At 47.6% G+C, this 15,219-nt stretch overlaps 1 protein-coding gene across 5 annotated transcripts in view; it reads left to right on the forward strand.

The window, feature by feature from the left end:
* The first annotated feature begins 20 nt into the window (after positions 1-20).
* Positions 21-15,219, forward strand: part of JAM2 (junctional adhesion molecule 2) — a 76,974-nt gene continuing 61,775 nt past the window's right edge. For 3 of the 5 annotated variants that reach the window (XM_075910116.2, XM_089773550.1, XM_089773551.1), the window contains exon 1: positions 12,918-13,188. In XM_075910116.2, coding sequence (XP_075766231.2) covers positions 12,933-13,188 — 256 coding nt within the window. In that variant the 5' untranslated portion in view covers positions 12,918-12,932. Of the gene's footprint in view, positions 374-12,492; positions 12,878-12,917; positions 13,189-15,219 lie in introns of those variants that run through there. The other 2 variants (XM_075910110.2, XM_075910091.2) reach the window with 2 other exon arrangements.

The following is a 15,219-nucleotide window of genomic DNA, read 5'->3' on the forward strand; positions in this document are numbered from 1 at the left end:
ATCCCCTTGCAGAGCCAGGCTGCTGCATTAGCTGCAGTGCGCGGGTCCGTCCCCTTCCCAGTGCAGAGAGGCGAAGTGCAGCTAAGTAAGGTCTGTGATCCCCAGCCCCTCTCTGCTACATCCAGGGCTTGACTGAGGCCGAGGACACGTTGGCAGTAACAAAGTTCCTTCCACCCCAAGCTTCCCCATCATTTTCCTCCCAGGAAAGGTGATTTGAGTCCAGCCCATACTTAGACACTGTCAAGAAGATGATTTCATCAACCAAGCCAACTTCTGAAATTGCTTACCCACGTTACAGCTTTGCTGTGTTCGCACATGACACAACCTGGCAGCCAGATCGCAACCTGGCAAAGGTCTGACCGACATGGAGCCAGTGAGTATTCGCCAACTATTTTGACAACTTGAACTCCTATGGAAGTTAAAACATAAGGAATAAAAAAAAAATGGTTAGACCTAAAGTCACAGTTTAAAAATCAATTTAGAAAACACTGACAGAGTTGCAATGAATCTGCATTCAGTGAAAGAGTATTCTATATAGGATTGGAAACCAGGACTTCTGGGGCCAGTGAAGTTTACGTCAACGTAATTATGTCACAGAGGAGTAACCGTGTTAGTATATAATTTAAAAATTAAAAACAACGTATGGTCCTGTAGCACCTTAGAGATTAACAAAAAAATAGTAGTATCATGAGCTTTCATAGGCACAACCTACTTCTTCAGAACCAGATGTCCAGAGGGAGGGAAAATTAAAACCTGTCAATTAAAGTGTCCATGCTAAATGAGGCTAGAGTGGGGCTGTAATTATGTCAGTATACACTACAGCCTTATCCGGCATCCAGGGCCATTTCTAGGGTGGGACGTGGGTCCTGGGGCAACCATCCCTGAGTGACCTTAAGTAAGGCCTATGGCAAACCCACCTCCACTGCAGGCTTCATCCTACCTCCGCGCCACTTCTTTCACCAAATCCTGGCCCTGCTCCACCCCTTTGCTCCCCCTCCTCCCCCCAACTATTCCCCCCCAGGGATTACTGCAGGGCCTGGCATGGGGCAGCAACAAGGGTTGTTCCCTGCCTTCCCTCCTCTGTGTTCACCATGGCAGAAGTGAGACCAACCCAGCAGCCTGCTCAGTTCCATTCCACTGCCCTCTCCCAGCCCTCTGCATTCAGCTTCACCCCTGCTGGTGCCTCACACCAGGCTCCTCAGTAACTCCTAGGCCCTTCCCATAGAACGGTTGAGGTGGCTGCCACTGGGCCCCCCCAAATCACAGATCATGGGACACCCACCCCAAACTGTCCAATGGATGGGATAGCTATGACTGCATCTCCTGCCTGGGGTCATACATATCTGGGAACTGGGGGGCAATACAGCACACTTTTGCTTTTATTCATTACAAATTTCTTTTTTTTTAGTCTTGTCTTGATACATATATCTTGCTTTGCATGGGTATTTGAAACTTTTTATGTAGTGTGTATCACAGTTCTGGAATGCTTGGGGGCCAAATCCTGGCTCCTCCTTTCTCCTTCTTATGCCACTTTGTCGGCACAGAGAAGATGAAAAGCTACCTGATAGCTAGCAGCATAGAGGACATACTGGAGTCCAAGCTCCAAGGGGACATGGTTGTTCCACTGCTGAACTTTGACAGTTCCCAGCTGGAAGAATGACCTTTTGTGGAGACATTACCATCCAGTACAACCTAAAGGAGCCCTGAAGCTGCTGTAAATTTCACATAGGTTAAACTGGCTCTTGAACAGCCCCTGAACTGGAGGAGCAGTCAAAGTAGTATAATGGTTGGCTGCATCTGCAGATTCCACTAGTTAAATGTATTTTGATCCATGATATCACAACAGGCTCACAGTTATCAGACTGTCTCCTGTAACATTCTATACCACAATTTTTCATATAGTTAGCATTAGAGAACAAAAACCTGGGTCCATTAGATCTCTGTGAATTGAGTCAAGAATTAGCGTAGGGGCTTATTTTTAGTTGCACAAATCTGGCATTTTCAGCAACATGTAGAGGACTTACTTGGTTACTTTAATCAACCTGTTGATCTAGACCAAAATAAAGCTGGGACAAAACCCAAAGGACTTCTGACTGAAAAAACACCCTGAGAAGGATTGGCTGTATTTGAACGGATTTTTATTAAATGAGAATCACTGCATATTAGGAGCTATGTCATAGGGAAAGAAGTCTCAGAGGAGTAGCCGTGTTAGTCTGTAACTTTAAAAACAACGACTGTGGCATTAGCACCTTAGAGTATGTCTACACTACCCCCCTAGTTCGAACTGGGGGGGGGGTAATGTAGTCATACGGAGTTGCAAATGAAGCCCGGGATTTGAATTTCCTGGGCTTCATTTGCATAAAGCCGGCCGGCGCCATTTTTAAATGCCGACTAGCTCGGACCCCGTGCTGCGCGCTACACGCGGCACGGACTAGCTAGTTCGGATTAGGCTTCCTAATCCGAACTAGCTGTACACCTCGTTCCACCTGATAGCTGTCCTCCGGCAGCATAGGTAGGCATGGAGCCAGAGTTTCTTAGCACCCCCAGGAGCATGGTGCTAGAGTTGAGTCCCGTAGCAGCCCAGTGCCAGACCTCTGAAGCAGCCCATGGGAGTGTGGGGCTGGAGCCCCATAGCAGTCTGCTAGAGTGCAGGGCCAGGGTGAGAGCCCAGCAGCAGCCTGCTGAAGCGTGGAGTCAGAGCCCTGCAGCCTGCTAGAGCACAGAGCTAGGGCTGGAGCCCCAGTGTGCCCCCAGATGCACGGTGCCAGATCCCAGTGCTAGCAGCTGGAGCCTGTGCTGCCCAGGAAGCCAGCGGCAACTGGGCAAGCGGCCCAGCCAGATTGGGAAGGATGGCGGAGGGTGGGGGAGGGGGGCAGGGTACTTGCTGGGGCAGCCTGCCAACAGCATGTGATGGGGTTTAGGGCCAGTGGCAGGAGACCATTTCTGGTCCGGCAAATTCTCTTGTTCAGGACTGGTCAGGAATGCCAATGCTGGACCAGTAAGGTCCAACCTTTGGTATCGTGAGCTTTCATGGGAAAAACCCACTTCTTCAGATGAGCTTGAGTGGCTTTTGTTTTGGGAAAGAAGATGGTCAGTGTAGCCTATCAAGTTACTTTCCTATCATCTAATAATATGTTTGTGTTAATTTAGATTAATTCGGTAATAGATAAAAGCTGTAATGCAAGAAATCTTCTAAAAGCTGCTCTCAGCTTTTCTGTAGGCCTTTTGTGTTAGCTTGACTGATGTCTGGGTTCAGATGTAATACCCTAGGCCTTATGTTTCCCCAAGTTTGTGAAGGCCCGCTAATACTAACACAGCTGCACTCAACTCCTTGGGGGAGGGCTTCGCCATTAACACACCTGGGCTCAGGTCCATGGCCTTCCCTAGTTGGGGCCAAGTCATGTTGGTATATAAGAGTCTAGCAAGAGCCCAAAATTTGTGGTCCTGCTGCTTGTACCTGCTGCTTGCCTTCCCCCACACAGCCAACCACAAGCCTATTGGTGCCATGCCCTCACTGGACTGTGTGGCAGTTCAGATGCCATTAGATGTAGAAGCAGCATGGGTGCAGTATAGCCCAGCCCTAGGCTGTCTGGTGAGTCGGGTTCCCCTGCAGTGCAGTGGCTCCTGCTCTAGAGTATCACAAGATGGTACAGCCTCTGAATGCACTTTCCAATGAGTGCCGTGTCTGCATTACAATCAATTAGAGGGCAGGGTTGCACTTAAATGATGGTCCAGGTCAAGTAATGGGTTATATTTTATCTTTTGTCCATGCTGCACCAGACTGTTTGCAGGATCTGCAGAAGTAGAGGTTAGCAGACTTCCATGGTTGAGACATGGTCTCACCTACATCATTTCCCACGACTGAAAAAGGGGAACTTAGGGCTGGACTTTTCACCCACATAGAATGGTAGGGAAAATACCCTCGGACTCAGTAGATGTATTATTAAATATAAGTCCCAAATAATTGGTTCAGGCTGAGTTCAATGAAAAGGACACAGGTTGCGATAGATAACCACAAAGGCCCATGGCAACAAATTGACATATATGATAATAAGTTAAGAGCAATGATATATTGACCAATAGGAAAAGAACACTTCAGCATTAGAAACATCCCCTACTGAATATGCATCAAACAAGTTATCGTCAGCGTCACTTGATATAAAAGTGGAACCCCAGCCTAGGGGTGAGAGGGAGGAGAAGATGTAGTCCTTGGAAGGGCCAGAAGGATGGCCCCTGGTGAGGTGGAAGGTGAAGATAATGAGAAGGATGATGGGCTAACACCTAAGATTGTTCTAGAAGGAATGATGTAAGTATATGGTATGGAAATATGGATGTACATTCCCTGTCTTATGAAATTGGGGTGTTTGTGATTGTGCTAACCTTATTAATAAACTAAATATTGTAAATATCCAAGGGTTTCTGTAGTGTGAATGTTGCAACCGTGCACATCAGGGTTCCCAATTATAGTAAAATTGAATATTGGGCCTGATCCTGGGACAAAGAACCTGTCAACCCTAAGGTGGGTATTTAGAATTTAAACATAATCTTAGATCAGGCTACATCAGGTAAGAATAGAAAAGAAGGAAAAAAAGCCAAAAATTATTACAAGGCTGAAGTCTCCAAATGCCCACTTGAAATTCAGAAAAAATGTGATTTTCTTTTGTAGTGTTCATAAGGTGGGATGTTGTCCTTGGCACCCCTTTACCTAAAGCACTACTAGCCCCAACAAGACCCTACTACATCACAGGCACTTGACCTTATCAATACTATATCTTGATGGCTCCAAGCCCACCAGCTCTAATGATGAACATATTCTCAAGACCAGTGGTTCTCATACTTTTGCATTGCTCACCCATTCCACACAATACGTCGCTGTGTGCAATCTTCCTCCTTATAAACGAAAACTTTTTTTTTTACATTTAACATTGTTATACATTCTGGAAGCAAAGCAAGGTTTGGTGGTGTAGTACGGTTACCAATTTTCCCAACCACATGGATTGGATGCCATTTGTGGCAATGGTGTATGGTCTGTCCAATATGAAAATATGGTTTCCACTGTGGGCACTTCTGCTTTTGAAATATACAAGAGCCCTGTGAGGCTCTTTTACATTTCAAAAACAGAAGTGCCTCAGGGAACTCTGGGTGAGCGGGGACTCAAGCAGTCCCCACTTGCCCCATGCTCTCTGCAGCATCCCCCTTCTTGCTGTCTCTATGGAGGCAGCAAGGCAGGGACAGAAGCTGGTGCTGGGAGGAGCTGGCTTAAAAGCTAGTTCCCCCAGCGCCATCTCAAGGGTGCTGCCTGCTGCCTCTGATAGGGGGGAACTCTCTCAGAGGCAGTGGGGAGGATAGGGGATGCTGCTGAGAAGCAGCCCCTGTGTGCAGAGATCCCTGCAGGCAGCAACCCCTGTTCTCAGTGGCCAGGATTGATCGCTGATTGCTGCACCTCTGCATTTTAAATGTGGTAAGAGCCCAGTGGCTTATTTAGAATGCAGAGCCACAGCGCAGGTGGCTCTGGAGTTAGCACGAGCCAGGACAGCTTAGTCCTGGTTTGAGTTGGCTCCTGGAGCTATCTTTGCTGTAGCTCTGCAGAGGCGCTTATCGACTAATCTTATACAGGCAGTCCCCGGGTTACGTACAAGATAGGGACTGTAGGTTTGTTCTTAAGTTGAATTTGTATGTAAGTCGGAACTGGCGTCAGCCGCTGCTGAAACTGATCAGTTTCAACAGCGGCTGAATCTGGACGCCAGTTCTGACTTACATACGGATTCAACTTAAGAAACCCAGGCGTCCCCAAGTCAGCTGCTGCTGAAACTGATCAGCGGCTGACTCTAGGAAGCCCGGGGCAGCGGCTGACTTGGGGACGCCTGGGGCAGAGCAGCTGGGGTGCTGCTGGGTTGCTCCAGTAGCGCCGCTCCTCAGCGCTACTGGAGCAACCCAGCAGCACCCCAGCTGCTCTGCCCCAGGCGTCCTGATTCAGCCACTGCTGAAACTGACCAGCAGCGGCTGAATCAGGACGCCTGGGGCAGAGCAGCTGGGGTGCTGCCGGGTTGGTACAGTAGCGCCGAGGAGCGGCGCTGCGGGACCAACCCGGCAGCGCCCCAGCTGCTCTACCCCAGGCGTAGGCAAGAAAAGCCTGGTCTGCTGGGGAAGAGGGAGGGAGGGGAGCACTAGCTGCACCCCCCCCCAGCAGACCAGGGAGACACGGGTAGCGGGAACGCCCGCGTCCTCCACGGCTTTGCTCCGTCTCCATGGTCTGCTGACCAGGGAGACGGGGAGCAAAGCCGCGGAGCACGCCCGCAGCGGGACAGCCCAGGCACGCCCGGGCTGTCCCACTGCGGGCGTGCTCCGCGGCTTTGCTCCCCGTCTCCCTGGTCTGCAGGGAGACGGGGAGCAAAGCCGCGGAGCACATCCACAGTGGGACAGCCCAGGCGCACCCGGGCTGTCCCGCTGCGGGCGTGCTTCGCGGCTTTGCTCCGTCTCCATGGTCTGCTGACCAGGGAGACGTGGAGCAAAGCCTTGGAGCACGCCCACAGCGGGACAGCCCACGCGCACCCGGGCTGTCCCACTGCGGGCGTGCTCCAAGGCTTTGCTCCTGGTCTCTCTGGTCTGCAAGGAGACGGGGAGCAAAGCCTTGGAGCACGCTCGCAGCGGGACAGCCCAGGCGCGCCCGGGCTGTCCCGCTGCGGGCGTGCTCCAAGGCTTTGCTCCGCGTCTCCCTGGTCTGCTGGGGGGGGGCTCCCCCCCACAGAAGACCAGGGAGACGTGGAGCAGCTTTTCTCGCCCCGGAGGACGGGGGCAGCGGGACTGCAGCGCATCTGGGCGTCCCGCCGCTCCAGTCCTCCGGGGCGAGAAAAGCCCCGTTCGTAACTGCGGATCCGACATAAGTCGGATCCGTGTAACTCGGGGACTGCCTGTAGTCTAATTGTATCGACTGTACGATTAGTCAGATAATCACATTTTAATATCCTTATCACATGGTATCGGAGTATTTCTCAGAGAACCATTAGGCTATGTCTACACTGGCAGCTTCTTGCACAAGAACATCTTGCGCAAGGGTTCTTGTGCAAGAAATCTTGAGCAAGAAAACGTCCACACTGCCATATGCGAGCTGTGCTTTTGTGCAAGAGCTCCCATGGCAGTGTGGACATTCTCTTGCGCAAAAAAGGCTCTGATGGCCATTTTAGCCATAGGGCTTTCTTGCGCAAGAAATCCCTGCCGGGTGTCGACACTGCCCTCTTGGGCAAGAGCTCCTGCGCAAGAGGGCTTACCCCTGATAAAAGAGAGTGTAACTCTTGCGCAAGGAGCCCTCTCTTACCACGCCGTACTGTAAATTTCCTTGCGCAAGAGTGGGCGGGCAGTGTGGACGCTCTGCAGATTCTTGCGCAAGAACGGCCGTACTTGCGCAAGAAGCCACGAGTGTAGACATAGCCTTATTGTTGTGTGCTTTTGGTTTTAAAGGGCAGCAATGTTACATTATCCACCTTCAAAACTTTCTTCTCTGCCAGATGCCTACTAAAAAACTTGACAACAGTTATTCTGCTGGTGTGATAAGCTATCATGCTCAGTCAGTAACATTTCAAGTTTTCTTTGTACTTTGCCATTGATTGTTCTGTTTCCATCTGCCATCTTTGCCTTATAGTGAGCATACGTCTGCACTATAGCAGCACAGATACAGAGCTGCAGCCGTGCCACTATAGTGCTGTAGCATAGACACTTCCTACATTGATGGAAGAGGTTTTCTGTCAATGTAGTTAATCCATCAGTAGTTAGGTCAACTGAAGACTTCTACATTGGGATTAGGTCAACCTCACTATGATGCTCAGGCAAAAAACAGGACTGTGTAGCACTTTAAAGACTAACAAGATGGTTTATTAGATGATGAGCTTTCGTGGGCCAGACCCACTTCCTCAGATCAAATAGTGGAAGAAAATTGTCACAACCATATATACCAAAGGATACAATTTAAAAAAATGAACACATATGAAAAGGACAAATCAAATTTCAGAACAGAAGGGAGATGGGGGGGGAGGGGAGGTAAATGTCTGTGAGCTAATGATATTAGAGGTGATAATTGGGGAAGCTATCTTTGTAATGGGTATGATAATTAGCGTCTTTATTCAAATTTGAGTGTAAAGTGTGGAATTTAAGCATTAATGATATGTTCAGAGGATTCTCTTTCAAGTGAAGTCTTAAAAGGTCTTTGAAGCAGGATGCAGGTAATCAAGTTGTTGAGACAATGTCCTTTCTGGTTGAAATGACAAGAAACTATTTTTTCTTTGTGATCCTGTCTGATATCTGTTTTGTGGGCATTGATCCTTTGGCGAAGTATCTGAGACGTTTGTCCAATGTACATAGCAGACGGACACTTTTGGCACATGATTGCATAAATTATATTTCTGGATGCGCAGGAATATGTATTCTTGATCTTATAACTCACTTGGCTGGGTCCGATAATGGTATCAGCAGAGTGAATATGTGGACAAAGCTGGCAACGGGGTTTGTTGCAAGGGAAGGTACCAGGGTTGGTATTAGTGTGGTATGTCCTGTAGTTGTTGGTAAGAATCATCTTGAGGTTAGGTGGTTGTCTATAGGAGACTATGGGTCTGTCTCCCAGAGCCTCTCGGAGTTTAGTATCCTGTTCCAGTATAGGCTGTAGTTTATTGATAATGTGTTGGACAGGTTTAAGTTGGGGGCTGTAGGTGATGACAAGTGGTGTTCTATTGTTGGTTTTCTTGGGTCTGTCTTGAAGTAGTTGGTTTCTGGGTATTCGTCTGGCTCTTTCAATTTGCTTTTTTATTTCTCTGGGTGGGTAGTTGAGGTTTATAAATGCTTGGTAGAGATCCTGAAGTTTCTGGTCTCTGTCAGTGGGATTAGAGCAGATGCGGTTGTATTGAAGGGCTTGGCTATAGATGATGGATCGTATGGTGTGTTCTGGATGGGAGCTGGAAGCGTGTAAGTAACTGTATGAGTCAGTGGGTTTTCTGTAGAGTGGTGTCTAATTTTCCATTGCTGATTTGTACTGTCATGTCCAGGAAATGGATCTCTTGTGTAGAATGGTCCAGGCTGAGATTGATGGTGGGGTATAGGTGGTTAAAATCTCTGTGGAATGTCTCCAGTGTTTCTTGGCCATGTGTCCAGATCATAAAGATGTCATCGATGTAGTGTAAGTAGAGAAGGGTTAAAAGGGGACAGGAGTTGAGGAAACATTGTTCTATGTCAGCCATAAAGATATTAGCATACTGTGGGGCCATGCGTGTACCCATGGCTGTGCCGCTGATCTGGAGGTATAAGTTGTTCTTAAACTGGAAATAATTGTGGGTGAGGACAAAGTTACATAGGTCTGCTATCATATTGGCAGTGGTGTCCTCTGGGATAGTGTTTCTAATTGCATAAAATTTTTCACAGCCCTGAACAACATAGCTAGGTCAATCTGAAAAACATATTCAGATCCATTATAGAGCACTTGCCTTATTTCCCTGAAAAAGCAAGCCAACACAAAGGAAAGAAAAAAGGGAATTCTGATCTCTCACACATGTAAATCAGGAGTAATTCTACTGAAGTCAGTGGAGTTACACTGGTGTAAAACTTGTGTAAATTATATCAGAACTAGACTCTAGATCTGAGTTTGTTTCTGGCAATTAGTATTGGAGGTCTACTACATTTGATAGACACATTAGATAAGTACTCTTCAGGTCACCCCATTGCCCGATGACAATACCAATTACCCCAATGTGTAACTCCTTAATCCCCTTCTCCAATCACTGTTCCTGCATCACCCAAATTGTCAATTTGTCTCTTGATAGGGCTTACCCCCCACCACAGTCAAAGCTAGTAAATGTACCCAATTAGTCATGCTCTGCACCTAGCCAGCCAGAGAAGCAGAGCTGAGACATAATAAATAGACTGAAGGATGCCAATTGGGTGGGGAAGGAGACTTTCTTAGGGTATATCTGCATTGTGCATTCCATTTGGCTCTACATATATACACTAAATGCTTTCTCTAGCATGTGATAAATAGTGATGTAGCTTGAGAGACACTGCTTAGGTGAGTACAGACATTGCAGATCCCTGTGGATATGTAACCAATTATACCCTACTCTACCTGCCCAAGCAGTGCCTTCTCATCTATCCTGCTGTGTTTATCAGTGTAGTATCTCACAGCTGCATCCCTGTTTCTAGAGCCTGCCCCTGCCACAATGAAAGATTGGACACTGGGGAAAGGTTCTGGCAAGAGGCATGCAGTGGGGAAAAGCTCCAGTAGCTCCCCACAGCTACACACCACTAAATGGATGGCCTACTTTTCACTGCATTGTGCAGCTACATATATATACCATACATGATGCTGCTAGTGGTGTGTAGTGTAGATGTAGCCTTTGAAAATAAAACTACATTCTAAAACAGGGGTGGCAAAAGCCACCCAGCAGGCCAGATCTGGCCTGCATAGGGCTTTCATCTGGCCCACGTGGCTGTTCCAGGCCCTCTAGTGTGTTGCCTGTGAGCCGGAGCCCTTTCAACTGCTTCTATTTAAAGGGCTTTCACCCTGTGTGGTCTTCGCTCAAAAATTATTGCCCACCCATGGTCTCAAAGATCTATCTCATCATTGGGAAGATTTCTGAAATTCAGGGTAAAGTTTTCCTTCTGAATTTCTTCCCATTATCTTCCTTTATATCACCCTAAATCATTAATTTCCATGCTGACCCTATAAATCCTTAGAATCATGTTCTAATCCAAGCCAAATAAATCTACATATATTAAAGTCACAGTCTGGCTCAGAAGCATCTCCTTGAACTTGTTCAAATCAGTAGTAAAAACAATAAGCATGGAGATTTGCTGAGCAAAAGTGAAAGCTCCAGTAAATGTTTGATGGTGTTTCATTGATGATGGAAAGAAGATAAGAGTAAATGCTCAGGCAGCTAATGCCAGTATTACTATGTCTGGATTTTTAACAGTGCAATTAAAAATTAGAAGAAAACAAATTATAATGGAACGTTATAGCCAGTGATAAAATCACTGGCCTGCAAATCAAGCAAAATGCTGAAGTAAGCATGTGAGAAAGCTCAGTCTCCAATGTCCTAGAGTTCACTGTTACAAAAATGGAAAGACATTTTCAAAACCAATGCAGCAATGATGGAGATGTTCAGCTATTGTGAAGAAAAAATATATTAAAAGTGCTTTTGGTAGATTATTCAATGTTTGTTTAATGCATGCTTTACATCCCTCTGTTGTTTACCAGCTGTTACTTACTATGGGGAATGATAGCTTTACATGAGATTCCTAAAACTAGGAGTATAAACGTTTGTCTTTTTTACTCAGTTCTCTGTACTGGTGCATGTATATGAAGAAGTAAGCTCTTTGAAAGAAAAGTTATAAATCTGTGATACTGCTGACCAGTAGTTAGTTTGAGAATAATGGACTTTCCCTCTGTGGGATTTGTTTTCACCATTTGGAATCAGGGTTATTAAATTTATTCAATAATTTCTGTCAGTTTCAAAAAAATTATCACATGCATACAAATGAAATGCAGCCACAACAGATCATGAAAAATACAATCCAAGATTTTTGACAGGACAAAAGGACTATATGTGGAATCCTTTCTGAATCCTTCTCATTTGCATTTCTCTGCATATTTTTTGCCTGAAGTGCGCAATATAACTTAAAAATATAAAAAGTAACAGGTGTCACTAGGCATACAAACTAAGCTGCTGTATGTTTAAATTGGATTTATAATTATTTTAACAAATTAGTAGTGGATTTGCTTGAGGAGAGCACCTTAGGAATCACTGGCAGTTCTATTGATATATAACTATTTGTAAAGACACTGTACACCAGTAGTTACTTAGTAGGTATGTGTTTTATTTAGGAATATCTTTACTATCTAAAAAGTGTTGTGGAGTCATTTACATGCTTTGCAAAGTGAGTGTAAAGTTGGCAGAAAATGCAACAATTCTACTCTGGTTACAATGTATACACAGATTGACTTCACACGGTGCAAGGCAGTGGAGGAAAATCAGGTTCGCTGCCTTAAATTTGATAACTATTCGTCTGTTGTATGAATCCAATCCTGTATCAGAGGACATCGGTAGCTTTGCCAGTGACGAGACGACAAAAATCAATCCCTCCATAATCCTTGGAGTAAAAACCCTGTTTCTCTCTTAGGAGAGTGGTAGTGGAATATAAACAAATACAATTCTACCCTCGCATAGAATCAGAGATATTTTATTTCTCTGCTCAGACTACACTCTGTGCCAGCTATTGTTCCCGGGCGTGGGGTAACTGCGTAGGAAGCTAGGATGATACCACAGAGTGAGTACACAACAAAGGTTACGTTTGCCCTGTGTATGCCAAAATGACGAGGAATTGATGAAAAGATTAACATGAATGTTCAGAGCAGCACGCAAAAACCGGGGCTGGTTTGGCTGAGCTACTGCAGCCAGGGTGGATGGGATTCCCGTTACAGATGGAAATAACTCTTCATTTCAAGGTCCCCCTCCCTACTCCCTTTTCCTCCCCGGGCTCTGTGGCCGTGTTACACCTCTCCCGCCTCGGCCGCGGGGAGCCTGTGCGGAGAGCAACATTGCCCAACAGAGAGCGGGGAGTGACCCCAGCCCTTTCCGCGCTTGGGACCGTCTTGCCCGCAGGGCACCGGGCAGTGCTAGGACCCGGCTGAAACCTTCACACCGAGCCTGGGCGGCTGCGGAGTCGCCTTCCCGCAACTCCCCCCGCCGGAGGGAGCCGGAGAGCCCCTGCGGGAAGCCCGCAGGCTGAGGCGCCCTGGTTGCTGCTGCAGCCGCCTGGCGGGAAGCAAGCAGCTGGCGCTGGAAGATGGCGAGCCGTCGCCTCCTGCCGCTTCTCCTCGGCACCCTGGGGGCTCTGTGCTGTAAGTGGCGCCTCTCCCCCCTCGCCGCCGGGCCCGGCTGCAGGGCAGGGTGCGGATGCGGGCGCAGCCCCAGCCCCGCTGCTCGCGGCGCCCTTTGTTCGCCCGCCTGCCCCGGGTCGCTCGTCCCGCACAGCCCCGCGGCCGAGTTAGCCAAGGCTGGCTCCGACCACCCCCCACCCCCCCCCGGTTGTGCGGGGACCCTGGCAGTGGCACTGCTCGGAGAAGGGCGGGGAGGGGCTTTCTCGTTGCGGGCTGGAGCGGGCCCCGACACGAGCTGCATCCCGTGCAAAGTGAGGCGGGATTTGGAAAAGGTGAGCGGGGCTTCAGCGTTTGTGGTGGCGGTGTATGAGCTACGCTAGCCGGAATGCTGCTGGTAGGGCCCGTTTGGGGCACCGCTGACTCTTCTGGAAGGTGGCTGGACTAATGGGCTCCTTTCTTACCAACCTGTTGCTTTAAACTTCCCCTGAGATCTGGTAAAACTTAAAAAACGACAGAGAGTCTTGCAGCACCTTAGAGACTAACAAAAAATGTAGATGGTACCATGAGCTTTCCTGGGCATAACCCACTATCACCTATTCTAGAGTTTAATCACCTTTACTGTTTGCAAGTTGTTCCTATTGTCTAACCTAACTCTCCTTTGCTGCAGATTAAACCAATTTCTACTTATACTTTTAATGAAGATGGAGAACAATCACTGTTCTCTAACAGCCCTTATCATATTTGAAGACTATCAGGTCCCTCCCAAGTCTTTTCTCAAGACTATCACATTATTGTGACTTCCCCCCCCCCCCCCCACACACACCCTTTACTGATTTTCTTGCCCTCAGCTGGACTTTTTCCAATTTATCTATCTTTTCCTAAATTTTGATGTCCAGAATTAAACACAGTACTCCAGCAATTGCCAGTGCTGGGTGAGGCATTTCCCGTGTCTTATATGTACCCCAGAATATTAGCCTTCTTTACAATTGTATCGCCTCATTAAACCATTCTGTTTGTGGATTAACCTTAACTCCTGGGTTCTTTTCAGAAGTTAGGGATGTTAAATAACGGTTAATTGAATAGTCGACTAAGTGCATGAATTCTTAGTGGATAGTCGACTATTCTGTAGTCTCCAGGGGCAGAGCTGGCAGCCAGTGCACTCCGACCCCACTCCCAGAGAGCCACCTACCATTCCATGCTGCTACTTCTGTATCAGAGGCAGCAACATGGGATGCCAGGCGAGAGCAGCAGCCTCCCCTGCCTCCTCTTCACCCCTGTGCTGCTGCCTCTATTAGAGGCCACAGAGTGAGGGGCAGGCAGAGCTGCAGAGCTGGTGCTCGAAAGAACTGGCTTTTTAGCTGGCTCCCCCAGGACCAGCTCCTGTTTCCCCACCCCCATTGTTGCCTCTGATACAGAGGCAGCATAGGCAGGAGGAAATGGGAGTTGTCAACTAGATGAACAAATCATCTAGTCAACTATTTGTTGATAGCCCTGTCAGAATTACTGCTGCATATCCACTTATTTCCATTTTGTATTTCTCCATTTGCTTTTTTCCTCCTTCCTTAATATTTTGTACTTGTCTTTAGTGAATTTCATTTTATTGATTTCAGACCAGTTCTGTAGTTTGCTGTAGTTATTTTGAATTCTAATCTGTCCTCCAGAGTGCTTACAGTGCCTCCCAGCATGGTATCCTCTGCACATTTTTATAAGTGTGCTCTGTTATCTAAGTCAGGGGTGGCTAACCTGTGGCTCTAGAGCCACGTGCAGCTTTTCAGAAGGCTCCTTACATAGGTACCAAATCCAGGGCTGGAGCTACAGGTGCCAACTTTCCACTGGGCCAAAGGGTGCTCACTGTTCAATCCCCAGCTCTGCCCTAGGCACTGCCCCTTTCCACCCTTTTCTCCCTAGGATCCTGCCACTTCCTACCCTCTCCACTGAGCCTGTCACACCCATGCTTCCCCCTCTCCAGTGTCTCCCACTGAGAGCGAGCTGATCATAGTGGGCGGGAGGAGGAGGAGGTACTGATAGGTGGGGCTGCCAGTGGGCAGGATGTGCTGAGAGTGGTGTGTGTGTGGGGGGAGGGAGATGATTAGGGCTAGTGACATATATGTCTCTTTGGCAATGTGCATTGGTAATTCTGACTCCTCCTCAGGTTTAGGTTGGCCACCCGTGATCTAAATTCATTAGTGAAAACAGTGCATAGTACTCAATCCCAAAAGACCCCTGTGACACTTAACTAGATATGTCTTCCTAATTTGACAGCAAACCATTGATAGCCACTCTTAAAAATATAAAATTTCATCCTCTTGTACATCCACTTTATAATAATTTAATCTAGATTGCATTTCCCTAATTGGCTATTG

The sequence above is a fragment of the Pelodiscus sinensis genome, chromosome 1, assembly GCF_052426305.1.
Source record: "Pelodiscus sinensis isolate ZL-2025 chromosome 1, ASM5242630v1, whole genome shotgun sequence".
NCBI lineage: Eukaryota > Metazoa > Chordata > Testudines > Trionychidae > Pelodiscus > Pelodiscus sinensis.